General features: G+C 68.3%; 2 protein-coding genes and 1 non-coding gene across 8 annotated transcripts; 2 read left to right on the top strand and 1 right to left on the bottom strand.

The window, feature by feature from the left end:
- Window positions 1-2,171: 2,171 nt before the first annotated feature.
- Window positions 2,172-16,117, top strand: CASKIN1 (CASK interacting protein 1). 5 transcript variants are annotated; one of them, XM_055135414.1, is made up of 20 exons: window positions 2,172-2,387; window positions 6,157-6,208; window positions 6,297-6,394; window positions 6,527-6,672; window positions 6,756-6,851; window positions 6,931-7,061; window positions 7,432-7,540; window positions 7,895-8,003; window positions 8,085-8,179; window positions 8,272-8,389; window positions 8,931-9,032; window positions 9,123-9,211; window positions 9,295-9,379; window positions 9,460-9,551; window positions 10,241-10,351; window positions 10,430-10,531; window positions 11,361-11,499; window positions 11,717-13,729; window positions 14,065-14,473; window positions 14,908-16,117. In XM_055135414.1, the coding sequence occupies exons 1-20, from the start codon at window positions 2,294-2,296 to the stop codon at window positions 15,005-15,007; spliced, it is 4,290 nt and encodes a 1,429-aa protein (XP_054991389.1). In that variant the 5' UTR covers window positions 2,172-2,293; the 3' UTR covers window positions 15,008-16,117. The 5 variants fall into 5 exon arrangements, with proteins under 5 accessions (XP_054991389.1, XP_054991392.1, XP_054991394.1 ...); XM_055135415.1 differs by lacking the exon at window positions 2,172-2,387 and adding an exon at window positions 3,309-3,877; XM_055135416.1 differs by lacking the exon at window positions 2,172-2,387 and adding an exon at window positions 5,678-5,805.
- Window positions 16,118-16,292: 175 nt separating this feature from the next.
- TRAF7 (TNF receptor associated factor 7) lies at window positions 16,293-23,637 on the bottom strand. 2 transcript variants are annotated; one of them, XM_055135444.1, is made up of 20 exons: window positions 23,482-23,637; window positions 20,704-20,920; window positions 20,509-20,600; window positions 19,933-20,049; window positions 19,709-19,801; window positions 19,590-19,623; window positions 19,149-19,332; window positions 18,940-19,074; window positions 18,645-18,862; window positions 18,486-18,559; window positions 18,346-18,394; window positions 18,139-18,266; window positions 17,976-18,058; window positions 17,706-17,745; window positions 17,512-17,628; window positions 17,316-17,438; window positions 17,115-17,234; window positions 16,894-17,025; window positions 16,703-16,822; window positions 16,293-16,583 (listed from the first exon to the last, which is right to left on the bottom strand). In XM_055135444.1, exons 2-20 carry the CDS (start codon window positions 20,753-20,755, stop codon window positions 16,569-16,571), a joined length of 1,926 nt encoding a protein of 641 aa, XP_054991419.1. In that variant the 5' UTR covers window positions 20,756-20,920; window positions 23,482-23,637; the 3' UTR covers window positions 16,293-16,568. The 2 variants fall into 2 exon arrangements, with proteins under 2 accessions (XP_054991419.1, XP_054991420.1); XM_055135445.1 differs by lacking the exon at window positions 23,482-23,637 and adding an exon at window positions 23,307-23,475.
- A 512-nt stretch (window positions 23,638-24,149) lies between these two features.
- LOC129404659 (small nucleolar RNA SNORD60) lies at window positions 24,150-24,232 on the top strand. Its single transcript, XR_008630030.1, has one exon. It is a non-coding gene; the product is annotated as a small nucleolar RNA SNORD60 (small nucleolar RNA).
- The last annotated feature ends 2,174 nt before the right edge of the window (window positions 24,233-26,406 follow it).

Genomic DNA, 26,406 nt, shown 5'->3' on the forward strand with positions numbered 1-26,406 from the left:
TGCACCCCCCCAGGGGCTGTATGGATCCCATGGCCTAGCAGACAGGGGCAGGGCACATGCCTGAGGTCCTAGTGACACACTGCACAGAGCCAAGCGCCCTAGCGAGGCCGCAGCTCCAGCAGCCCCCAGAGAGGGTCTTTTGTCAGTCCCTTTCACACCTGGGGGGCTGGGAGGCCTGGGGAGTGCCTGGCAAGGCAGAGCAGGAGGACAGAGGCCAGGCTGGCTGGGGAACATGCACTGGTGGAGGAATGGGCGTTGGAACACTGCACGAACAGCTTTGTAAAGATCCATCTCATAGTGATTCAATCATAAAATCTTAAGGAGGAGGAAGAGGAGGAGAAGGAGAGGCCTCAGCGGTGGGGCTGCACAGCCACTGGCGACTCCAGCGAACCCCACGATTCTGCTGGCTCAGCAGCCTCCTTGGGGGCCGGGCCTGACTTCCTGGAGGGCTGCCCGCGGCCCGAGCCTCTGCATCCTCATCACGGCCAGAGCGGCAGGCCTGCGGGCCCCAGCCAGGCGGGAGCACCTCTCTGCTCACAGCCAAGACCCGGGGCTTGCCCAAGGTCACTGGGTCAGTCAAGGATCCAGTGCTCAGCCCAGAGCGCTCCTGTGGTCACCATTCCCACCCGGACCGGTGGCTCCAGCCCACTCCCAGGACGCTCCCTGCTCCTGGAGGTGACTGTCGGGGGTGGGGGGGGGGGTCTGGGCAGGTGCACTGGAGCTGCGGCAGGCAGGAGACCGTAGTCCCCAGAGTTCTAGCCTGGCCTGTGCGCTCCGGGCTGTGGAGTCAGCCACGATGCAAGGCAGAAGGTAGCGTAGTGCGTTACCTTATTTAGCAGCGTACACGTGACCCGCCGTGCTTCCCCAGGCCCAAGGATGCTTCTGCACACGGCCAGCCCAGGTTCATGGTCTCCAAAGCCCCACCAGGAGCGATGCCAGGCACAGAGACAGGAGTGAGCCCTGAGCACAGCTGGGTGTGGCCCCCAAACAAAAAACGAGAAAGTGACAGTCCTAGAGGACTTAGCAAGAGGCAGAAGGGACCGGGCCAGCACAGACCCTGGGCTCCGGCTCAGACCTGGAACTCTGGGACCTCAGGGTGTCCTTTCACCGCACTGAGCCTCAGTGTCCCCACCTGTCAACTGGGTCCCAATGAGCAAGTCCAAGCTTGACTGTCGAGCAGCTGGTGTGAACCTGGGTCCCACTCTGGGCGGAGTCAGCCCCCCCCCAGCAGGAGTGGTGTCTGCGGAAACCTCCAAGAGACCCAGGGGCACCCTGCAACTTTCCTCCCAGGCCTGCTGGCTGGTCAGGGCCACAGAGGGGTTGGCCATCCTGTGACCCTCCAGGAGGTGCTGGTCTGCGCCCCCTGCAGTGGGAAAACCCTCCCCTGGCCCCCTCTCCCCCTCTAAGTGAGGCTGGCTTGGGATGGGGGGTGGGGGGCAAAGGGGCAGAGGGCAGTGTGTCGGGCAGGACTATCCAGTCTGGCTGGGGCCTGTGGGGTGTCACCCGCCTGGGTGCAGTGGGCCGGTTCAGGGCTGAAGCCCTTTCTGGGGCTACGCCTCACTCACACTGGGGGATGGGGAAGCTGAACGCGGTGGGCAGAGGTGGGGGGACGCCTTGGGTCGGTGGGGTGGGGTTCAGCCCGAGGCTGGCCCCCGGCGGCCTACAGAGCTGCCCTTGGGAGAGCGCCAGGCGGCAGAGGGAGGTGGGGGGTGGGGGGGCGCGGGTTGCGGGTTCCCCGACACCGAATTCATTAGTGGGAGATCCCTGTTCACAGCCCTCACACCTCCCACGGAACCCCGGGCCAGAAATGCCTGCGAGCGTGCGGGGGACCTCGGGGCGCGGGGCGCGGGTCTCGTGCCGGCCCGTGCCCGCCAGCCCCTCCCCCGCGGGCCCGCAGCCTCTGGAAGCCTCTCCCGGGCTCGGCCCCGCGCGGACGTCGGGGTCCGGCTCCGGCCCCCGCGGCGGGTCCCCCGCCCTGCGCGAGGCGCGGGGCCGCAGTGGCCGCACGTGGGGAGGGGGCGTCTCGGCGCGGGGCCGCGCGCGCGGGCGGACGAGGTCAGCGCGGCCGGAGGGGACCCAGGCGTCCGGGAGGCGGCGCCAGGTGCCGCGCCCCCGCCCCCGGGCCGCCCCCCGCCCGTGACGCGCTCCCCGCCCCCTCGGCGCCGGGCGCCCGAGCCGAGCCGAGCCCGAGCACCGCGCGGGGCGGCGGGCGCGGAGGATGCGGCCGGGGCCGCGGGGCCGCCGCCGCTGACCGCGCGCACCGGGCGCTCGGGCGCAGCCGCATCGCCGCGCCATGGGGAAGGAGCAGGAGCTGGTGCAGGCGGTGAAGGCGGAGGACGTGGGCACCGCGCAGCGGCTGCTGCAGAGGCCGCGGCCCGGGAAGGCCAGTGAGTGCGGGGCGGCGGGGGGCGGCGGGGGCCGCGGCGCGCCCCGGGGCAGCTCCCGCGCCCGGCCCCGCACCCCTGCCGGCGCCGGGCGGGGAGGGGGAGGCGGGCGGGTCCCCGGGGGCGGGGCGGGGCCAGCGGCGCCCGGACCCGCCGCCCGCGCCCCCGCTGCCCGTGCTGCGGGCACGGCCGGCCGGGCGCCCCCAGCCCCCGGCGCCCGCATCCCTCCGTGCCACCCCCCCGCTGCGGCGGGCTGCCCGCGGGAAGTCCGGGCCGGGGCCTTTGAAGGGCGAGGCCGCCGCACCCCCGCCCCCGCCGCCCGCGACCGCCGCGCCCGGGCCAGGCGGGCGGCCAGCGGCGACCCCCGGCTGACAGCTCCGTCCGCCACCCTCCCCGCGCCGTGTTTATAGCCGCTCCGCTGGGAAGGGGGGGCAGGACCACGCTGGGGGTGTGGCTGCCCAGGCGTGGCCGGCCCGGGCCCTTTACTGCCGTGCCAGCCCAGGCCCAAGGTCGCCGGTCCGGGCGGGCGGAGCCCCCGGCAGGTGCGGCCGGGGGCTGGGGGCGCGCAGGGTTGCGGGCCCGGGCGGCCAGCGGCCAGGGACCCCCGCTGTCAGCTCTCCGGAGGGTCGGGGGCCTGGGCGCCCGAGCCGGCGGGTGCTGGGCGGTGGGCGGCGCGCGCGCCCGGGTCCCGCACGCGGCCCCCTCTGCCCGGAGCCTCCCCGTGGGGCACCGAGATGGATGGATGGGCGTGCGGACGGCCGAGTGCGGCTGCGCGCTGCGGCCGTGCCGGGGCACCTGTGCGCGCGGGCCGGCTCAGCTCGGCGGCCCGCGGGGTCTGGGCGCCGCCTCCCCGCCGCTCCCCTTCGTCCGGGGTGGGTGGGAGGGGGCTGTGAGCGTGGACTAGGTCCCCAGGCTTCCCCTGCGGCCGGCCCGCAGCGCCCCTGCGCCCGGAGGCGAGGATGCTCGCGGGCCCCGGCTGCCTTGCGGCCCGTCGTTGGACCCGCATGCCGTCCGGGCCAGCTTGGGCCGCGCTGCAGGGGAGGGATGCCCGAAATGGAGGGCTTCTAGGCAGAGGCGGCCTGGGCAGCGCCCGGGAAGCAGGTGGCGGGACGCGGGATGCAGGGAGGCGAGGCGCCCCCTAGTGGCCGAGCTCCCGTGCGCAGGCACGGCCACCCGCGGGGTCTGGGGACCCACCGCGCTCTTGGGAAGTGCAGTGACCCGGTCCCCAGATGCGCTGGCCCGGACAGTGGGGCCGCAGGTCGCGGGGCTCCTCCCCTTCCCGGCCGGCGCTCGCAGGGGTCGGGGACCTTTCCCGGTACTCTGGTCCCCACCTGGTCTGCGCTGCGCCCGGAGGGTCGCCGTCTGGGCGGGAAGAGCACCTGGCCTGGCGCGCCGGCTTCGAGCTGACTCACAGGGGCGGGTGCAATAAATCAGACGGAGAAATCCCTCCATGGATTCGCTCGGTTGTCATGGCAACGCTGGCCTGCTTTGGAGTAAGATGTATTTTGATTCAGCGAAGTACAGCTGGAGTTTGGGCCCTGGTGGGGCATCCACCCTGCCCCCACCCCAAGCCCCCAGACTCCTGGGGTGTCCAGGTGGCCTTTGGGTGGGGGGTTTCCCTACAGCCACCCCAGCCTCTGCCAGCACCCACCCCGCCCCGCCCACCCCTACAGCGGCTGCCCTTGAGGGAGAAGAGTGCTCTGGGGAAGCTGCCTGCCTTCTAGCCCGACCCCCACCCCGACTCCCCACAGACTCCTGCCCCCACTTGCCTGGGGCGCTGGGGGTGGCCTGGCTGCTGGAGGGGCAGGGACAGTGTGGTGTGGGGGTGGCCTGAGAATGGTTGCCAGGGCATCAGGAGAGGAGGGTCCTCCGGGGCTCTAGCCGCTGAGTGGACAGTGACTGAGATGGGCCAAGTGACGGCGTGAGAACAGGACGTGGACTGTTTCTCCCATGGGGGAAAAGAGGGGTCGGGTGGGGGGGCTCCCTGAGGCCCCACTTGCCCCTCTCCTCCCTGCAGCCCCTCCCGTACACTCCTATCCAGGACACCTGCCTCATAGCCCAGCTGCTGTTCCGGAAGCTTCCCAAGGGGCACGCGCTGGCCCCCTGAGGCTTTCTGCCTGGAGCAGTTTTCTGGGGGCCATTTGCAGGGTGTCCCCTTTGTGGAGGCCCTCCCACTTGTGCCTGCTCCCCTCCGGGCAGGGGGGCCTTGGGGAGAAGAGCCACAGAGACTGGGCCCTCCCTGGGCCCTGCCAGCACACAGTTGTGGCCAGGAGATTTCAGTGAGTGAGAATGTGGGGTGCTGGGTGCAAGCACCGAGGACCCGGCTGGCAGCACCAGTGTCAAGGCCTGTCGAGGCCTGAAGGTGGGGTGAGCAGTCAGCCAACGCCACTTCCTGTGCACTGAGGGTACAGCTCATGGACCTCTGAGCTCTTGCAGATCTATGATGGAGTATGGGGGTATTTTTATATTAGGGGGTTCCTCACTGAATACATGACACTGGGCTCAAGGCAACAGGAATAGAGTACAGGGGTCACTGGGGTCAGAGCCCCACTCCCTTCAGAGTGTGCAAAGGCCTTGAGGCAGGGGGTGGTGGGGCTCAGGCACCAAAAGATCTGCAGGAAGGTGATACAGGGCTTGTGCCCCCGCTCTAGCTTGTGAGAAAGCAGGGGGGTCTGAGGGGCGGGGGGTGGTGTGCTCAGAGGCCCCGGCACGGATACTGGTCTGAGAAAAGGGAAGGGCCAGGGCATCTGAGGGCACCAGTGGCAGCAGAGGATGGGCACCCTGAGCCCGTGTGGGGGGCGGAGAGCAGCCTCACTGGGTGCAGGGAAGCCCCCTGCTGCAGAGGGTGGGGGCGGGGCTCCTGTCAGCTAATGTTAGTAACCACCAGTCCCCGTGATGCTCCGCTTCCCGGCGAGCCACCCGCCCCTTGTTCTCCTGGAGTAAGGCTGAGGCCTCAGACCGCCAAGGGGCCCCAGGAGGGTTTGAATTCTGCTCGTCAGACCCCGCAGGCCTCGTGGCTTGTGTGGGACCCTGGTGTTTCCCCCCACTGCCACCCCAGCCCGCCGCCCGGGGGCTGCACCCTGCACCAACCCCTGCAGGTCTTGACACCCTCCTGGGGCCGCCCTCCAGCCCCTGCCCCCACCCAGGTCCTGGGCCTGCACAAAGGGGCTCTGTCCTGCAGCCCCTCCCTCACGGAGCGGCTGACCCACAAACGGGTTATATAACCAGGCCCAGGCTGGCAGGGGCTTGGCCAAGTCTGCCTGGCCCGGTGCCCACAAGGAGAGGGTCGGCAGGCTCTCTCCACTGGCAGACAGCTGCTGGCGGTCCCAAAGGGAGGGTGGGTCACTTGACCTCAGGCCGAGCTGGACACATGCAGTGGCCCTGTCCAGGCGACCCCGAAGAAGGACCCACTTCATGTGTGGTACTTGCTGGGCTAGGGGGCGGGGCTGCACCCGGAAACGCAGCTTCTGCCTTGCAGAGGTCCCCGTTTCCGGGTGTTCCAGCTGCCCAGGCCACCCCGGCCCATCTGGGGTGTCCTCAGACTGGCTGGCTCGCTCCTCCCAGGGCAGGTGCCGGGCTGTGTCTAGGGAGCGGTCCTGCACGTGTCAGTGTGTGGCCTGGACTCAGCCCAGCGGGGACAGGCTGGGGGAGCCGGCCTGTGACCCCAAAGGCACAGAGACCCTCCAGACGGGAGGGGCGCGGGGGCTGCGGGGTCACAGGGAGCAGTCATGTAGTCTGGGTCCCCTCACCCCGACTCCTTCCCTCCCCCCAGAGCTCCTGGGCTCCACCAAGAAGATCAACGTCAACTTCCAGGACCCAGACGGGTAAGTCAGCGCAGGGGGAGGCCCAGCTGTGGCGGACCCCGGCTCTGGGGAGGCCCGGCCCTCCCCTCCCCTGCTGGTTCTCCTGCAGTTTCTCTGCTCTCCACCACGCCGCCCTGAATGGCAACACGGAGCTGATTGCCCTGCTGCTGGAGGCCCAGGCCGCCGTGGACATCAAGGACAATAAAGGCAAGGCCGCAGGGCCCAGCCGGGGGAAGGGCAGCAGAGCGGACCCCCTCCCGTGAGGTTCTGGGCGTCTCTGGGCTCCCTGGAGCAGGCGAGGTCCCCACCAGGGCTGGCTCCTGACCCCCCTCCTTTCAGGCATGCGGCCCCTGCACTACGCGGCCTGGCAGGGCCGGAAGGAGCCCATGAAGCTGGTGCTGAAGGCGGGCTCAGCCGTGAACGTCCCCTCAGATGAGGGCCACATCCCCCTGCACCTGGCGGCCCAGCACGGGCACTACGACGTGGTGAGGACAGGCACGCAGGGGTGGCTGGGCGGGCGTTGGCCCTGTACCTGCTGACCCTGGCGCCCCGGCTCCCCTGCCCACAGTCTGAGATGCTGCTGCAGCATCAGTCCAACCCCTGCATGGTGGACAACTCGGGCAAGACGCCGCTCGACCTGGCCTGTGAGTTCGGCCGCGTCGGGGTAAGTCTCTCCTGTGGGAAGGGCTGGGCTGGCCGCTCTGCCTCCCCCAGGACGCCCTCGAGCCTTGCCCCTCCCCCAGGTGGTGCAGCTACTCCTGAGCAGCAACATGTGCGCAGCCTTGCTCGAGCCACGGCCGGGGGACACCACGGACCCCAACGGCACCAGCCCCCTGCACCTGGCGGCCAAGAACGGCCACATAGACATTATCAGGTGCGCGCGGGCGGGCCCAGTCAGGGTGGGGCCGGCAGCCTCAGGGAGGTGGCTGGGAGGTGGTCAGACTTCTGGGGGCCCTGACCACCGAGGGGGCGCTGCAGGGGCCCTGCGACTTGGCGGGGTGACCCTGTGGAGAAATGGACCACCTCCAAGCCTCAGTTTCCCCATCTGGAACTTGCGCGGCACAGCGGTGTCCGCTCCTGGGTGAGACCAGAGGATGACCTGTCCCTGCGCTGCCAAGCGCCGTCAGACCCCGGGGCAGGGAGGCGAGGAGGGCCCTGCGGCTTCCACCCAGGGCATGGGCCTGGCTGGGGCCAGCGGGGACGTAGGGCTCTGGCTGGAAGGCCCTGCCGCCGCCCCCCTGCAGACTCCTCCTCCAAGCTGGCATCGACATCAACCGCCAGACCAAGGCCGGCACAGCGCTGCACGAGGCAGCGCTGTGCGGCAAGACAGAGGTGGTGCGCCTGCTGCTGGAGGTGAGCGGGCGGGCGGGCCGGCGGGTAGGGCGGGGCAGGTGGGCGGGCCAGCGGGGCAGGTGGGTGGGCCGGCGGGAGCGGTGGGCGGGTCTGGCGGGGAAGGTGGGCGGGTCGACGGGAGCGGTGGGCGGGGCCGGCGGGGCAGATGGGCGGATCGACGGGAGCAGTGGGCGGGTCTGGCAGGGAGGGCGGGGCAGGTGGGCGGGCCGGCGGGAGCGGTGGGCAGGGCCGGCAGGGCAGGGCCTGTGGGTGGGCGGAGTCAACGAAAGGGGGGCGTGGGTGGGCGGAGCCAACGGGAATGTGTGGTGGGCGTGGGTGGGTGGTCCTGACAGCCTTGCGCCCTCTGCTCTGCAGAATGGCATCAACGCCCACGTGAGGAACACCTACAGCCAGACAGCGTTGGACATCGTGCACCAGTTCACTGCCTCGCAGGCCAGCAAGGAGATAAAGCAGCTGCTGAGAGGTGCGGTGGGCCTGCGGGACCCGGCGGGCCGGGCCGAGTGGGCCACACTAGGTGACTGGGGTTCTTCCTGTGTGTCCCCAGAGGCCTCGGCGGCTCTGCAGGTGCGGGCGACCAAGGATTATTGCAACAACTACGACCTGACCAGCCTCAATGTGAAGGCGGGGGATATCATCACAGTAAGTGTGCCCCGGGGTGCACAGCCTCCCAGGGGTGGGGGGAGCTGGGCAGGGAGGCATCGTTCTCAGCACACTCTTGCCCTCCCTGGCAGGTCCTAGAGCAACACCCGGACGGGCGGTGGAAGGGCTGTATCCATGATAACAGGACGGGCAACGACCGCGTGGGCTACTTCCCAGCCTCCCTGGGCGAGGCTCTGCTGAAGCGAGCAGGCAAGGACCCCGCCAGACTTTCAGGTCCCATGGGGCGGGTGGGGGTCGGGGGGGACGGCCGCAGCCCTCACTTGGAAGGTTCCAAACCGCCCCACATCTTGAATTCAGCTTCTGTCCCAAGGTCCTTGTTCCTGCCTTCCCACGGTTGGGGGTGGAGGGGGTGGGGTGCAGTCACTGCTGCTGGTGGCAGAGGATGTGCATGGGGACCCTCTTTCCCTTTTGGACAGGGGATTCGGGGAAGGACCTGGGAAGTAGGGGGGAACCAAGCGTGCAAATGTCCAGGGCAGGGGAAGTGCTGTGCACAAGAAGGGAGCCCAGGGGCACATTAGACTGGGGCATCGGGCACTGGACAGCCCCAAGGAGCCTCTGAACTGGGGCATGGGGATCTGAGGCACCTTGAAAGTACCCACTCTTGCTGCACCGACCATTTGGAGGTGGGGGGTGGGGCATCTCCCTGGGGCAGCAAGGTGCTCTCCAGAGCTGTGTGGGTCCCTCGGCCGCCCCGATGGGCTGAGACTCAGGGAGGCTGCTGGGCACACAGGTTCCCGAGCAGGGGCTGAGCCCAGTCCACCCCAGGGAGGCAGCTCGTCGGGGCCCTCTGCACCTCCAGAGGAGATCTGGGTGCTGAGGAAACCTTTTGCAGGTAGGTGGGGCGTCCCGGGGGTGGGGGCAGCTGTGCCTCCCCACGGCAGCTCCTGGCCAGCTCCCCGATGTTGCCCCCTCACGCCGGCAGGCGGGGACCGAAGTGGCAGCCTGAGTGGCGGGGCCGGGGGCCGGAGCACCGGGGGCCACGCCCTGCACGCGGGTGCTGAAGGGGTCAAGGTAGGTGGCCTAGGGGGACTTGGCGGGGGCGGCAAGTGGGCCAAGGCCAGGAGCGCACTGCCAGCCAGTCCTTATGGTCACAGCTCCTGGCCACTGTGCTCTCCCAGAAGTCCGTCTCGGAGTCCAGTCCCGGGGACAGCCCTGTCAAGCCCCCGGAGGGTTCCGCAGGTAAGAGGGAAGCTGCAGTCACTGGTGTGTGGGGGTGGGGGTGCCCCTCCACCCACCCATCTGTGCCCTCGGCCCCCCAGGTGCCGCCCGATCACAGCCTTCGGGGGCCCGTGCTGGGCAGGTCTATGCAGAACAGTCACCCAAGAAGCTGGAGCCTGCGTCAGAGGGCAAGGTACAGGCCCGGGCTGGCTGCGGGATGGACAGCGCAGCTGGGGCCGCGGCCTGCCAGACCCCGTCCTCTGTCCGTGCGTGTCGGTCCGTGTGGCGTGTGCAGGTTGTGCGTGTGTAGGCGTTGTCTACACTGTTGGCTGTGCATGTCCTGGAGGAAGCGTGTCACGGGCCTGCGGTGGTGGTCGTAGTGTGTTGCGTGTGTGCGGGCACGGCCAGTGGAAGGACTGTGTGGATGGAGCAGAGCTGTGTGTGCGTGCAGGGTGGGTGTCTGTGCATGCGTGTGTGCATGCATGCAGGGTGAGCATCCGTGCGTGAGTGCGTGCGTGTGGGGTGGGTGTCCATGCGTGCATTCCTGCGTGCGAGCATGCCAGTGGGGCGAGCGCTGGCGGAGTGCACAGCTCTGGGAAGGCCCCCTGCGGGGAGCCAGGGCTTCGCCCCTCCCAGGGCGCCCCCGGAGCAGGCAGGGGGCACAGTCAGGGAGGCCTGCCACCAGAGCAAGCTGGACCCTCACGGTGGAGAGACAAGGGCCGAGGATGCAGGGCGGATGGTGCTGGCGGCGGTGGCGGCGGCGGCGGCGGCGGGACGTGGAGCGTGGAGGACAGGACCGCGGACGGCGAGGCGAGCAGGAGGCGGCACTACGTGCAGGGGCTCGGGGCGGCGAGCCTGCAGCCGGTGCCTTGTGTCTTCCAGAGCGCCGAGGCCGTCAGCCAGTGGCTCGCCACCTTCCAGCTGCAGCTTTATGCCCCCAACTTCGTGGGTGCGGGCTACGACCTGCCCACCATCAGCCGCATGACCCCTGAGGTGAGCGCACCGCAGGCCCAACACCTGCTGTGGCCGGAGCCTGGCCCCAGCTGCCTGTTGACCGGCCTCTCCGCTTAGGACCTCACCGCCATTGGGGTCACCAAACCGGGTCACCGGAAGAAGATCACGGCCGAGATCGGCAGCCTCAGCGTGCCCGACTGGCTGCCTGAGCACAAACCCGTAAGGCCCCCTGCACCCTGGGGGCTGTTTGCAGCCGGCCGGCAGGCGGGCACACAGGCTGTCCTCCGCGCCTGCCGCCTGGCTCAGCAAGCTACCTGGACAGACTGTCCAACCGGGCACCGGGACTGGCCTCCGGGACGGGGCGGGGGCTGCGGGGTTGTCAGGAGAGGGCAGACCCCTTTGTGTGACACTGCACCCGTTAGTTCGGGGCACACACCTTCACCTGCGTGCCTGGGCTGGCCCTATGGGACCGAGTATGTCCTGTGGGGCCGTGCATGTGATGTGCAGCTGGGAGAGTGGACCCGAGCGGTGCAGACACAGGCTGCCTGCGTGCGTGCGAGGCATGTGTGGGAGGGCCACATGTGTGTGAGGTCTGTGTGGCAACTGCCTGCATGCATGTGTGAGGTGCCTGCTGACGCGGGAAACAGTCTGCAGCGTGAGTGTGCCATGGAGGGGTGGCAGTGCCCGTGCTTGGCTGTGGTGCGGCTGTGCCTGTCACGTGTCTGGCTGGCAGCACCGTGTGTCTGCGTCCATGATGTGATGGCTGTGTCCCTGTGGGCACTGTCCCCAGGGGTGCTGGGATGGGGAAGGTGGCATGGTCATCCTTCCCATCAGTGGGATCCTGAGAGTAGAGTAGCTGTGAGTGTGGAACGTGTGTTGGTACATGTGTGTGTTGGCCTCAGGCTCCTGCCAAGGCTGCGCTGTCTCCTAAGCTGACTGCCCACCCGTCCATTCGTCCTTCTGTGTGTCTGTGCCGGGCTGGCCGGTGCCCCTGTGGAGGGCAGGCTGTGGCTGCCAGCTGGGGCTGCCCTCCATGTTCCTGCCCCAGGCTAACCTGGCCGTGTGGCTGTCGATGATCGGCCTGGCCCAGTACTACAAGGTGCTGGTGGAGAACGGCTATGAGAACATCGATTTCATCACGGACATCACCTGGGAAGACCTGCAGGAAATCGGCATCACCAAGCTGGGTGAGGCCACTTCTGGTCCCGCCCCCGCCTGGCCCCGCCCCGCGGCTGACCCCGCCCCACTCCTGGCCCCGCCCCACTGTCGGCCCTGGCCACGCCCCCAGTGCCTGTCACGCCCTGTGCTTGGCCCCACCCGCGCAGCGCCCCTTCCCCAATGCCGGCCACGCCCCGCCAACTCCCGCTGGCCAGACCGACTTTCCTCCTGATGCGTCCCCCACAGGACACCAGAAGAAGCTGATGCTGGCAGTGCGGAAGCTCGCAGAGCTGCAGAAGGCAGAGTACGCCAAGTACGAGGGGGGGCCCCTGCGCCGGAAGGCACCCCAGTCCCTCGAGGTGATGGCGATTGAGTCGCCGCCGCCGCCTGAGCCCGCTGCCGGGGACTGCCAGTCTCCGAAGATGACCACCTTTCAGGACAGCGAACTCAGCGGCGAGCTGCAGGCGGCCCTAACCGGCCCTGCTGAGGGCGCGGCGGCTGCCGCCCCCAACCACCTGCCGCCGACCCCCAGGGCTGCGGGGCGCCCGGAGCCCAGCTTGGGGGGGCGGGCACGGCATATGAGCAGCTCCCAGGAGCTGCTGGGCGACGGGCCGCCAGGGCCTGGCAGCCCCCTGTCCCGGAGCCAAGAGTACCTGTTGGATGAGGTGCCGGCCCCCAGCACCCCACCCAAGGAGGCCCGGCCCGGCCGCCACGGCCACAGCATGAAGCGGGCCAGCGTGCCCCCGGTGCCTGGCAAGCCACGGCAGGTCCTGCCGCCCGCTGCCAGCCACTTTACGCCCCCCCAGACACCCACGAAAGGGCGGCCGGGCTCCCCCCAGGCCCTGGGGGCCGCTCACACTCCGGCGCCAGCTACTGCGAAGGTGAAGCCCACCCCCCAGCTGCTGCCCCCCTCTGAGCGGCCCATGTCTCCCCGCTCGCTGCCGCAGTCACCCACGCACCGGGGCTTCGCCTACGTGCTGCCTCAGCCCGTGGAGGGCGAGGCGGGGCCGCCCTCGCCCGTGCCGCCGCCCGCGCCCGTGCCCACGCTGTGCCTGCCCCCAGACACCGACGCGGAACCGGGGCGGCCCAAGAAGCGCGCGCACAGCCTGAACCGCTACGCGGCGTCTGACAGCGAGCCCGAGCGGGACGAGCTGCTTGTGCCCGCCGCCGCCGGGCCCTACGCCACTGTCCAGCGGCGCGTGGGCCGCAGCCACTCCGTGCGGGCACCCGCGGCTGCCGACAAGAACGTCAACCGGAGCCAGTCCTTTGCGGTGCGGCCCCGGAAGAAGGGACCCCCACCACCCCCACCCAAGCGCTCTAGCTCGGCCATGGTCAGCGCAGACCTGTCCGATGAACCGGCGCCGGATGCGGAGGCCGAGGTGGCTGGGCCAGACGATGGCCAGCTGGGGGTGCGGGCACAGCGCCGGAGGGCTAGCGACCTGGCGGGCAGCGTGGACACAGGCAGCGCGGGCAGTGTGAAGAGCATCGCGGCCATGCTGGAGCTCTCCTCCATCGGGGGTGGGGTCCGTGCGGCCCGACGGCCACCAGAAGGCCATCCGACGCCGCGGCCGGCCAGCCCGGACCCGGGTCGTGTGGCCACTGTACTGGCCTCAGTGAAGCACAAGGAGGCCATTGGGCCAGACGGCGAGGTGGTCAGCCGGCGCCGCACGCTCAGCGGGCCGGTCACCGGACTCCTTGCTACTGCCCGCCGGGGCCCCGGGGAGCCGGCTGCCCCCACCGATCATGGGCACTTTGGGGAGGATGGTGCCAGTCGGCAGCGGTCTCGCGGTCCCGCCAAGGGTGAGGCAGGCGGCGAGGGCCCACCCTTGGCCAGGGTGGAGGCCAGTGCCACCCTCAAGAGGCGCATCCGGGCCAAGCAGAGCCAGCAGGAGAACGTCAAGTTCATCCTGACCGAGTCTGACACGGTCAAACGCAGGCCCAAGGCCAAGGAGCGCGAGGCGGGCCCAGAGCCGCCCCCGCCGCTGTCCGTGTACCAGGACGGCGCGGGCACCCTGCGCCGCAGGCTGGGCTCCGAGCAGGCGGCACCCCCAGACCTGCCCCCGCCGCCGCCGCCCGCGGAGCCCCCTCCTGCCGACCTGCTGCCGCTGCCCCCGCTGCCCCCGCCCGAGGGCGACGGCCGGAAGCCTGCCAAGCCGCCCGTCTCTCCCAAGCCCGTCTTGGCTCACCAGGTGCCCAAAGGCCAGGGTTCGCCCGCACCTGCCTCCAAGAAGGTGCCACTGCCCGGCCCGGGCAGCCCAGGTGGGTGCTCGCGAATCTCCGCTCTAGTGGTCAGAGGGGATTGAGGGGGCAGGGGCAAGGCTCAGCCCCAAAGCCCGTCACTTGGCCTCCTGGCCCGGCGCGGGACGCCAGGGAGGACTGTGTCCGCGGGGGAGGGGCCTCCGGGAAGGGTCAGCGGCTGCCATAGGCCCCCCCACCCCAACCCCCGCCTCGCGGGCGGAGGCGAGGGCGACGACCCCCGGCTCCCAGGCGCCCGGGGCGGGTTTGCGTGGGGACGCGCGCCCCCTGGCGGCAGCCGGGTCTCCCGCGCCCGGTGCCCGCCTCCGGCCCAGGTGCCAGCCTCGCCCTCCTCGCAGAGGTGAAGCGCGCCCACGGCACGCCGCCGCCCGTGTCGCCCAAGCCGCCGCCGCCGCCCACCGCGCCCAAGCCGGCCAAGGCCCCCGCGGGGCTACCGCCGGGCAGCGCCAGCCCGTCGCCCGCGCCCTCGCCGGCCCGCCAGCCGCCCGCCGCGCTCGCCAAGGCGGCCAGCACCCCGCCCTCGGGGAGCGCCAGCCCCGCCAAGCCCCAGTCCCCGGGCGCGCCCGCGCTGCACGTGCCCGCCAAGCCGCCGCGCGCCGCCGCCGCCGCCGCGCCCCCCGCCGCCGCCGACGGCGCCTCGCCCGGGGACAGCGCGCGCCAGAAGCTGGAGGAGACGAGCGCGTGCCTGGCGGCGGCGCTGCAGGCCGTGGAGGCCAAGATCCGGCAGGAGGACGCGCAGGGCGCGCGGTAGGTGCCGCGGGCGGGTCCCGGGGCGGCCGGGCACTCGGGGCGGGGGCGGGGGTGCCCTGAGCAGCGAGCACTCGGGTGGGGGGTCCGGGTGCAGGCGAGCACTCGCGGGGGTTGGGGGGTCCGGGTGCAGAGGAGCACTCGGGGCGGGGGCGGGGGCAGGGGGGGCGGGTGCAGGCGAGCACTCGCGGGGGTCCGGGTGCAGAGGAGCACTCGGGGCGGGGGTCCGGGTGCAGGCGAGCACTCGCGGGGGGGGGGAGGGGGCGGAGGGTCCGGGTGCAGGTGAGCACTCGGAGAGGGTACGGGGGTCCGGGTGCAGGTGAGCACTCGGGGCGTGGGGGGGGGGAGAGGGGGCGGGGGTCCGGGTGCAGGCGAGCACCTGAGGCGGGGCGGGGGTCCCTGGCAGCCCGGCCGCTCACGCGCCGCCCCTGCAGCCCCGCAGCCCCCGAGGAGAAGAGCACGAGCAGCATCCTGGACGACATCGGCAGCATGTTCGACGACCTGGCCGACCAGCTGGACGCCATGCTGGAGTGAGCGGCGCCCCCGCCCGCTGCCCCTTACCTCAGGACGGGCACCCGGGCCGGGCGCGGGCGGCTGGGCAGGCGCGTGGGGTCCCGCCGGCACAAGCACAACTCGCGGGACGGCCAGGCACCGCCGCGTGCGGAATGTCCAGAACGTCCCTGTGCGACAGCTGCTGCCCGCCCGAGGCAGCGCCAGGGGCACAGCCGCCGCCCCCCTCTGCGGCAGAGCACAGGCCTATGCCCAGCACAGAACTGCCCGGTGGGGACCGCTGCCAGCCGCTCCAATGCAGCACAAGGGGCCGGGGGCCAGGGCCCCCCACCCCATGTACCCTCCAGAATATAAGCTATCAAGAGTATTAATTTATTGGGAATCAGCTGAGGCAGATTTCCCCAGAGAAACAAAAGGTATAACTTTAACAAATATATATTTAAAGAAAGAAAAAAATATTATTGACTCTATAGAAAACCATTTACCAACGGGAAGGGCGCTGGAGTCCAGCTGGGACCAGCCCGGGAGGCCCAAGCTGCCTGCTGTCCACATGTGCCCCACCCCCCCACGGGAGCGACCTGCCCCTGGCATGTCCTGTGTCTGCCTCGGCCCCTTGTTCCCTCCTGGTGTCGTGCATCTGGAGCTCAAGGGACGTGCCTTGACCCCATGGGCTGCAGTCCCCAAGCTGGGAGGCAGTGGGGGCGGGGGGGTGGCGCTCTCCTGGCAGGGTGCCGAGGGCTGCACCCCAGCGCTGGGCAGTGCTGGCACACACCCCTTGCTCCCAGGGCCTGCCCTGGCCCTGCACCCATTGCCCGCCTGCCCTCAAGTTCCCCAGGAGCTTCCGCTCGCGTCCAGGCTGTGTCGTGTGGTCCTGCCCGCCCGCCCGCCCGCGCTGCCTGGCCTCTGTTGTTTGCTGACCCACGTGTGTTGGGAGCAACTCTGATGTTTCTTAAAAAACAAAAAACAAACCAAGAACACCTGAAAGCAGCTACTGTGATGAGGGAGGGGAGAGCACACAGGCCGGGGGCCTCGGGGTGCGCGGGCCCTGCCAGCTCCACGCCTGGCGCTCCGAGAAAGCGCCGTGCCCGCTGTCCCGGGCACAGCTGTGGGCTTGAATAAACAGCAGAAAACTGAGCTGCCTGGCTCACTTGTTGGGGACAGGGCTGGAGCAGCGGGAGGGTGGCTGGTGTCCTGGTCTTGGGGGATGGAACCCCCCACGCCCTCCATCTCACTCACACAGCCTCTCCCCTGCCCCGAGTTCACACAGCCTCTCTCCCTCTCCCCGCCCTGAGCTCAGCCCACTCATGGCCACAGTCTGTGCAGTTTATTCCAATCAGGAGTAACCAAATTTATATACAGTCTAAAAACAGTAGAAAAGGAGTATAAAGGCCCGGGGTCCACTGGGTGGGGATGGAGTGTGGGTCGGGCCAGCGTCGTACCTGGCACCGACAGGGGCCTGGGCAATTTTCCTGCAGCAATGGGGCAGGCCAAGCAGGAAGCTCGCCTCGGGCCTGGGCCCCCGTGAGGCCATGCTGCGGGGCAGGAGTGGGTGGGTTCCAGGAGCCAAGGCTGCCCGGCGTCCCGGTCAGCAAGTCCAGACCTGCAGAGGAAGAGCACTGTTCCTGGTGGCCACAGCCCTGCCTGGGCCAGCACCCTGTCCCCCGCCCCCACCCCCGCAGCAGTGCCCTGGGTGACCCTCACGCCCACTCCTGCACTGACCTTCACAGTGCTGTCCACCGCCCCCGAGAAGAGACGGCCTCGTGACACGGCTAGCGCTGTCACGCTGCCCTGGTGCCGTAGCAAGGTCTGCGTGCAGATCATGTTGTCCATGCTCCACACCTGGGTACAGGCATGAGGTGTGTGAGGGTTGGCCGCGCCGCGCCGCGCCGCCCCCCGAGGGCAGAACATACCCTGAGGGACCGGTCATAGGACGCGCTGAAGACTTTGGTCTGGTCGGGAGTGGAGATGACCGCCAGGGCGTACACGGTGCCCACGTGGCCCGTCAGGGTCCGCACCTGCTCCTTGGACTCGATGTCCCACACCTGAAGGCAGACGCTCACCGCTCAGAGATGGGGCGGAGGGGCCCGTGGGGGCGCCCGCCCGCCCCCCAGCCCTGTGGGTCCGGCCTCACGTGGATGAGGTTCTCGTAGGTGCCACACACGATGTGGTGATTGGTCACCGCGATGGAGTACACGCTGCCGCCGGACGTCTGCAGGACGTGGATGCAGTCCAGGGTGCGAATGTCCCAGATCTGCAGGGACACGGCAGTCTGGCGCTGAGTGGGCCCTTGGCGGGGGCCGCCCTAAACACAGGCCTCCCAGGGAAGCGGTACCTTGATTGTCTGGTAGGAGCCGCTGTACAGGTAGCTCTGGGCGGCCACCAGGGCCCGCACCCAGTGGTTGAGGCCGGTCAGCTCCTTCTTCAGCTTCAGCTCGGTGCCCACGATGTCCCAGACCTGCGGGGAGGGTCTGGTAAGCGCGGGCAGCACAGGCACCAGGGCCCCCAGGGACGCCCGAGGCCAGCCTGACCTTGATGGCCTTCAGGGAGCCGCTGAAGAGCATGTTGTGGGCGGAGACCAGCGTGCACACGGGGTTGTCATGCGCCCGGATGGTGTTCACCTTCTGCAGGTTCTGGATATCCCACACCTGCGGAGGCCAGCCACTCAGTGCGGGCCCAGGCACCCCGCCTGGTGCTGGCAGCCCCCGCGGCCCTGTACACTCACGATGATGGTGCAGTCCGCGGAGCCGCTGTACAGCTTGCACCTGGGGGAGCAGAGCCGGAGCCTCGTGCCTGGCCAGCCCGGCCACACTGGCCCCTCACCCTGCCACTGCTTTCTGGATCCCGGCCTCTCCGAGCCCGGCCCCTCCCGGCGCCCGCCTGGCCTGCACCTGACGGTGTGGCTCGGGCAGTGGCCTCCAGCGGGAGGGGGTCTCAGGTCTCAGGCTGCCGCTGCCACTCCCCGCTGCCCTCCCTGCCCCCCGGCCGCACTCACCCCTGGATGCAGAGCGCCAGCACGATGCCATCATGGCCCTCCAGCGTCTTCTGGCACTTGTAGGTGGTGCAGGTGTCCCACACCTGCGAAGACCAGCTGGGGTCAGGGGGCGCCCGCGGGGCACTGGCAAGCCCCCAGGGCAGGCCGCGTGCACAGCCCCCACCTTGATGGTCTTGTCAGAAGAGCCACTGAAGAGCAGGTCCCCCATGGAGTAGACGCAGAGACACCACACGGGCCCCTGGTGGCCCACGAAGGTGCCCTTGCATTTGAAGATCTGCTGAGGGTCGTAGGCTGCAGAGAGAGGGCGGGCGCTGGGGGGGAGCTCCAGGGAGCAGGGGCGCGGGGGGAACGGCCCAGGGCCCGTACTCACAGCCCAGGATGCCCATGTTCAGCCGCGCGTTGATGTGGGACAGCTCGTCCTGCGAGGCCAAGTGCAGAGCGAGGGGTGTGGGCGGGGCGTCCCCGGGGCTCCCCGAGGCCCCGCCCCCGGCCCCGCCCCCGCCCACTCACGTTCAGCATAGACGCGTCCCTCCGGAACTCCATGAGGTCCTCGCTGAGCTTGCTCTGGTTCTCATCCAGCACGTCTGCGCGTCAGGGAGAAGGGTCAGGTGCCCGCGGGGGGGGGGGGGGGTCGGAGCCGGCCCCCACGTCCCCGGGCCCGGCACTGACCGAACTTGAGCTCCAGGTTCTTCTCCAGCTGGTCGATCTTCTCCGAGAGCTTGCCCAGCATGGAGCGCAGGAAGGCGATCTCCTGGTCCTTCTGCGCCAGCGCCACGTGCAGCTCGTGGAAGCGGTCGTCCGTCTGCTGCAGGAACTCCTTCAGGCCCTCGAAGCGGCACGTCTCCAGGTGCGTCTCGTACGTGTCCTGGTTCCCGATGAACGTGCACCTGAGGAGCAAGACAGCTGCTGCACCGCCCCGAGCGCAGGGGCGCCCAGGCTGCCGCCCCCTCCCTGCCCCACTCACCCGTACTTGGAGTGGGGGCACTTGATGTGCTCGCACTCCTTGAGGTGGGCCTCCAGGTTCATCTTGAGCAGGGGCGGGCAGCTGGGGTTGTTGGGGCACCGCACGGGCCGGTAGTCACAGCTGCCCTCATGGTCCCTGCGGGCAGAGCAGGGGCAGGGCCTGAGCGCCCAGCGTGCTGGGGAGGGGGGCATGGGCAGCGGGACACTCACTTCCGGGCGCTGAGCTTGATGGTGAAGGGGCAGCCCCGGGGGTCCACCTCGAAGACAGGGGGCTTGCCGCTGCCCACGCCGCGGCAGCCGTGCCTGCAGTGGATGAAGAGCTCCCCGATCTGCTCGGCCACCGCGATGTTGTTCACCACCACGGTCAGCTTGGCATTGTCCACGGGGCACTTCTCTGCGGGGGCAAGCGGTGCCGTCCAGGCTCGCTGGCCACCCGCAGTGCCTAGAGCCTGCCGGGGGCCTGGCTGACACCCGGGTGCCCACCAGGTGGGCTGCGGGCCGAGGGCGTGGGGGGCTTGGAGGGGCAGACTTGAGGCCTAGTGGGGCAGGGGCCGGCCACGAAGGCACGAGGTGGAGAGAGGACGGGGCAGGTCTCAGGGGCCTCCAGCGGGGCCACTCGGCCGCGCCCTCCCTGGGTGGGGAGGTGCCTACCTGACTTCAAGGCGCATCTCCGACAGAACGTGTGCTGTAAGAACAAGGGCAGACTTGGGGGTGCCGCGCACTGGCCCCCCACCTGCTGTGCCCGCCCACGGGGGGGGGGCAGGCCTTACCCCACACGTGGTGATCACCGGGTCCTTGAACACGCCACAGCACAGCTGGCAGCACAGCTTCACTGAGGGCTGCTCGGCGAACACCAGCGGCTCCTGCGGGCAAGCACAGCTGCCGAGGGCGCGGCCCCGCCCAGAGGCTCCCCCTCGGGCCCCCCCGGCAGCCCCGGAGTGAGGACGGAGGACAGAGAAGAGGGCCCGTGTGCCGCCCCGGTGCGGGCACCTACCGGCTCCTCCTCCTCCTCGGGCAGTGAGAAAGTGGAGCGCAGGGACATGCTGGACTCCGAGTGCAGCGAGCGGACGGAGATGGCCGAGTCGGAGCGGCGCGGGGTGCTGATGGGGGGCTGCAGCGAGCGGCTGCATTCAGCCCCGCGGCCCGGCCCGGCCCGGCAGCCTGCCGCCCCCCACCCGGCCCTCTCGGCCGATGGAGGACTTCCTGCTATTCAACTGCCCAGGACACGCTCCCGGCTTCCTGCTTCCCGTGAGGGAGCGCGGCCGGCCCGCGGAGCAGGGCATGGAGGGGACGGGAGGTGGCCGCAGCCCAGGGAGCACCCCACGGCCCCGCCCCTCCAGAGGGTGTCCTGCCGGAGCCTCCTCGGGGGCCCCCGGGGCCGGCGGAGGGCAGGGGCCGGCGGAGGGCAGGGGCGGCGAGTCCCGGCCGTGGGCCCTGCTGGGAGCCGAGCAGGGCTCCGCGGACACCTGAAGCTGCCCTACGGGGCACCTGGGCGGAGCCGGCAGAGGCCGAGCGGGCGCTCCCCGCGCTGCCCGAGTGAGGGCAAACCCTCGGCTGCGGGCACACCTACCATGCCGTCGTCCTCGTCCCGCGGCGGGAAGGCCAGCGTGCTGGAGGAGGACGGGGTGCGCCGATGCTGCTTGTACGTGGTGCCGCTGTCCGCTGGCGAGAGGGGCAGGTCACCCACGAAGCCCACCCCCTCCGGCGGCCCTTCTCCTGCACCGCCCCAAGCACGGGGGCTCTGACCAGGGGGACCCCGACTCACCTTTGCTGATGGTGGTGACGGCAGAGAAGGCGGGCCCAAAGGTCGTTTCCATCCTGGCGCGGGTGCGGGGGGGCCGGACAGGAGGCGGGCAAGGGGGCCCCCCAGGTTCCGCTGAACAGTTCGCGTCACTTTCCGCGGTGGCAATGTCCGAGCAGGGCCCAGAGAAGGGGTCCCGGCGGGCGGCCCTGGCCTCAGGCTCTGGAGACCCTCAGCGACCCTGCAGGGGGACGCGGGTCCTTACCGGGCTGCGCGGGGAGTGTCCCCAGCAGTATGGCCCCCCGCGCGGGCTCACAAGCCATGGGGGCCTCTGCAGCTCGCTGTGATGGGTACGCCCGTGCGAGGGGCAGTGGGCGGGAGCAGACGGGACACCCTCGCCCCCCAGATGAGGCCAGGCCCCGGGGAAGTGTGACTCCTGCTCTGGGAAGGGCCCGGGAACTGCTTCCTGTCCCCACCGAGTGGCGTGAGCCCTGGGGCGCGGTTCCAGCACCTTCTCCCTCAGACCCTCGTGCCAGCCCATACGCCTCACAACCCGTGTGGCCACAGTCTCTGAGCTCTCTCCCGCCGCCTCCCGCCCGGGGTGCGGGCACCAAGGGTGCCTGAGCAGCGGGGAAGGGAGCATGAGGGCCCCCCAGATGGCCTGGACTTGACAGAGCCTTGACAGCGAGAAACGTGGGACAGAGGGCGTGGGGGTGGGGGGGCAGGCAGGCCCTGGAGTCTGGGGGTGCCCCGGGATCCGGGCTGGAGCCCAGCGCCCCCATCCGCACACTGCGGCCTGCCGGGAACTCGCAGCCTAAGTGCCCAGGATTGAGCAAGAGGCCAGGCCTACACGCCAGCTGCGTGTCGCAATAGTGTCTCCCCTGCGTCCTGGGCACAAGTCCCAGAACCTAAGTCTGGGCCCAGCACCCGAGGGTGTGTCCTGGAGGGGCCGTGACCCCTTCCCCCCACACAGGCTCTGGCGGGTGATTTCGAGGAGAAGACGGGAGAGCTGAGAGGGGGCGCAGGGTGGGGGAGTGGTACAGACCTCCCTGGGGGCCCCATCCCACGGAGCCCTACACTCCCCCCCTCAGGTGTGGACAGAGTTCTCAGGCTGGCGGACACACACAGAGTGCAGTGACACACACAGACACACATACAGACTCAGAGTGCAGTAACACACACACAGACCCCCTCCACACACAGTGTACTGTGTAGTGATACAGACACAGTGCAGTGCACACACACATACAGTGCTGTGACCCCCCTCACACACAGTGCCGTGACACACAGACACACACAGACCCCTCCCACAGTGCAGTGATACACACAGTGCTGTCACACACACACACACAGGGCAGTGACACACAGTGCAATGACACACAGACACACACAGTGGCACACAGACACACACAGTGTGTGCGGTGACCCAGCCTAAAGGCTGCCTGCCATTCTGCAGGCTGGCCGGATCCCCGGACCTCTCGCCAGCACCCCATCAGGCTGTGGGTTACTGGCTGCCGGGAATGCCCCGGGCAGAGCTCCTGGCCGCCCAGCACCCTCAGGCCAGCCCCAAGCACCGTCCAGCCGCCTCCCAGTTCCATGAAAACAGGCCCCGGTTTCCATAGCAAAGACAGACACACACACTGGGACTTTTCCGTCCTGAACAGGATCCCCCAGAGCTCCATCCCTGCGGGGCTGGGGCGCCCCCTCCAGCCCAGGTGCAGCCCCTCCTGTTTAACCCCCACTTGTCAGGGAGAACGGTTTCTTCTCCCCCTCCCGCCTCTGAGTGTGACCTTGGAGCACAGCCAGTGTGCCCCCCAGCAAGCACCATCCCAGCCTGAGGGGGTGCAGGGATGGGGGGTCCCACACGGCACCGGGGTGTCTGTAGCAGGGCTGCGGAGGCAGAGGCCTGAGCGTGGGAATGAGGAAGAGGAAGGCACAGGCTCCTGGGGGGGGCGGGGCCCCAAGGAGCAGGGGGTGCAAACAGAGACCCTCCTTCCCAGCAGAGTCCCCAGGCCATGCGCCTCCCCTGCTCCACTGCTGCCCCCCAGCAGCCCTCGGCCTGACCCCCTGGCCAGCTGGGGACTGTGCTCCTCCAGTGGCCTCCCAGTCGGGCTGCTTGCCCCAACACCAAACTAGTGTCCCGACAAGAACACTGGCACCCAAACACACGCATACGCACATGGGCACCCTAATACACACTGGTGCCCCAACACACACACTGTGCAGACACCCTGATACACGTGTGCACACAGTCACCCCCACACACACGCGTGAACACAACGGCACATACACACACTGGCACCCCAACACACTGGCACATACACGCACTCACACGAATCCACACACTGGCGCCCCTGCACACACGCACACACCCCGACACAGGTGCGCACACACTGCCACACCCGCCCGAGGCGAGTCCCCAGGCCCCCTTTCTCAGGGCCCCTTCCTCTCTCGCATGCACCGGTCACTTCCCGGGAGTTCGCCAGCCCCTCCCTCCGCTCCAGGGGACGGTACCCGGGCGACTTTGCTCCCAGCCAGACATCTGGGAGCGTCCGGAAACGTTTTCGGGGGTCGGGACAGGCCGGGGGGGGGGTGCGCAGGGGGGCGGGGCGGGGGGGTTCTGGTACCTGGGGGGTGGGACCCGGGCGGGCGCCGGGCACCCCGCACGGCGCAGCAGAGAACGCCGGCGAGTTACGGACCGGCCGGAGCCGACCCCGCTCAGCCCGGCGCCTGCCCCGCTCGGAGGGGCGCGGCGAGGGGAGAAGGCAGGAGCGCGCCCGGCCCCGACGCGCGGACACTCACCCGCCTGCGGCCGCGGGGAGCAGCGGCGCCACCCTCCCGCTCCATCGTGCCCCTCGGCCGCCGGCCGCCCAAGGGCCGGGACGCGCGAGCCGGAAGCGCCCGCGCGCGACGCCCACCGGGACTTGTAGTTCGCCGCGGAACGGGCTCCGGGCAGCCTCTCCCCGCGCCGCTCTCCGGAAACTACGACTTCCGGCCGCCAGACGTCGCGGCGCGGGATTGGCACCTTCGGAATCGCTCTATGTTGCAGATCGGAGTCTGGTTGGCTGGCGAATCGGTCGCTCACGCTGCGGCTCAATGGCCTCGCAGAGGGCAGAGCCTCTGACTCCTGGCTGGAGCGGAGCGTATCAGCGGCAGACAGGGGGCGGTACTTCTAGCGGCACTGCCCAATCAGAGACGAGAGCACTTCCTATAAAGGCTTGAACTTGCCGCCGAACATTCTTTTCGGGATCCTGCTCTGAGTCGCTGTGTGTGTCCGTGCAGCGCTGCTAGAGAATTGTCGAGCTGGCCGTGGGCCACAGAAGAGTCGCCTGGCCCCGCGGGTCAGCCAGGTTGCCAGGGCCAGCCTGGGCTTGAGCTCCCCGTGGTCCTCAGCGTTGCACGCGGCCCGAATCTAGCCGACTTGCATGCAGGTAAGGCCGGGCGCGGCCCGCATTCCCTGATGCAGCCCGAGCCTGTGATGAATTGCTTGAATTTCTGACACCTCGTATGAAAACTGCACGTGCAGTCTGATTATTTCGCAAGACTGAGGCTTCGTGCGCTCTCCTGGGAGGGCGGGGTGAAGGGGCTTTTTGCGGGACATGGGTGAATGTTCCCAGCTACAGTGAAATGCCGTCTGACTTACAGGGCCGCCAGTGACCAGGCTGGAGACTTTGGACCGAAATCGACATCCGTGCCCGGGCCTTGCTGGTGAGACAGTAGTTGGAAGATGAAGATGAATAAGAATTTCCAAGACATATTTTTTGGCCCACACCTGGTCCTGCTCCTGGCTCTGCATTCAAGAATTACTCCTGGCGGTGCTTGGGGGGATACTGGGGATTGAACCCAGGTCGGCCACGTGCAAGGCAAACACCTTCCCCACTGTATGATAGCTCAAGCCCCAACCTATTTTATGCTCTGACCTCAAGAAGGGAAGGTGGGCAGCCGGCCTCCAAGGCTGGGGCACATGCTTTTCTAGCTAGAGGCCTGGCTTTGGTACCTGGCACCACTATGTCCAAGTGCAAAGCCAATAGTGCCCTCTGAGTTGAGCAGTGGCCGCCCGCTTGCCAGTCACAACCCCGTTCCCAAAACAGATGCCATCACTGGATAGCAATTTGGGAAGGTGGGAGCTGGGTGGGATAGCAAACCCTTTGGGACACATCCAGCAGAACTGGCTGGTGTCGGGCCATGGGAAAGTAAGTGCCCTTTGTAGTCTGGAAATAGGCCCGTTGGTTACGTCATCTTGCAGCTAAGTATGATCATTAAGAGAGGAAAAGTGGTGCTGGAGTGATCTTAGAGCGCCTACGGCACTTGCCTTCCACACCGCTGACACGGGTTCCACTCTCCCACACACACCAGCACCCTGTATGGTACCCCGAGCCAGGCAGGAGAGGTCCCTAGGCACGGCAAGCTGTGGCCCAAAAGAAGTGTGCTTTGAGATGCCTGGTGTCAGAATTGGCCCAGGAAGTACAGTGGCTACAGTGCCTGTTTGTGGCTGTGACAGTCTTTGCAGGGGCTCTGGCTTTTCTGGCCCTGCGGATCAGGTGTTAGGGAGGCCTCAACTGCTATATCCAGGGATGTAGGGTGAGGGGAACACGAAAGGTCAGCTTCAGACCGGCCCCGTTTTTTCTTGGGGGTGATATTGACTTACAAGGGTCCTGTACTACCTCTGGCTCTGCTCACAGATTGCTCCCTGCTATGCTGTGGATCGAGCTGCTTTTAACTTGCAAGCAGCTTACCCCTGGACCATGCTGAGAGGTGGCCGACTGGGAGACCACGGGACGATGGTCTCTGGAAGCCTCATGCGCCTGTGCTGCAGCGTGGAGACACCTGTAGATTTGATTTGCTGCTTTTTTTTTTTTTTTTCCGGGTCACACCTGGCTTTGCACTCAGGAATTACTCCTGGCAATGCTCAGGGGACCATATGGGATGCTGGGATCGAACCCAGTTCTGCCGTGTGCAAGGCAAACACCTTACCCACTGTACTATCGCTCCAGCCCCGATTTGCTTTTTGGGCCCCAACTGGCAGTGGGTACCTTCTCACTGTGATCTCTGGTCCCCAGGCCTTGTTTTAACAAAGTTAAGGTCCCATTTCCCCAAAACCAGTGCAGTTACCTCTGGTGGAATCGCTCCGAGGCTTGCTAGTGGAATGAATGCTTAGTGTGTTGAGGGTGGCCTAGCGACCAGCTGTAAAGGGGGAATAAAAGCAGCAGAGCTCCAAGCTATAGGGAAGATAAAAACCTCTGATGGCTTATTGGCCTGACCAGTCCCAACAGCTACACAAGTACAAAAGCTGGGAACTGGGAGAGAAAAAGACTTGTTCGATGCAACACTTAGGAGCTAGTCAGTATAGTGGGAAGTCCCAGGAGCTCTGGGCTGCCAGAGCCTAGACTTGTTAAAAATGTCTGCCCAGGAGGTGTAGTGCAGGGCTTGAAGGTACTTCGATCTCGACCACACTGCCCCTTAGTATCAATGGATGTGGGCCCCCCCCATTTAAAAAAATAGCGTTTGTTGCAAATGAGCCTGGAATCCCAAAAGTGGTTTGTATGGGGTTGCCCAAAATGGGTGCTGCCATTATCTACTTAGAACCCGAGTGCCATATTTCTGGGTGCTCCGGTTGGTCACATTGAGGGGTTCTTTCCATGGGACCCACTGGGTTGGGACTATTCATCCACCAGCCCTGGTGGCAGAGGGCTTGAACCGCAGCATTGCCCATGTACCGAAAATACA

The sequence above is a fragment of the Sorex araneus genome, chromosome 4 (genome assembly GCF_027595985.1).
Source record: "Sorex araneus isolate mSorAra2 chromosome 4, mSorAra2.pri, whole genome shotgun sequence".
NCBI lineage: Eukaryota > Metazoa > Chordata > Mammalia > Eulipotyphla > Soricidae > Sorex > Sorex araneus.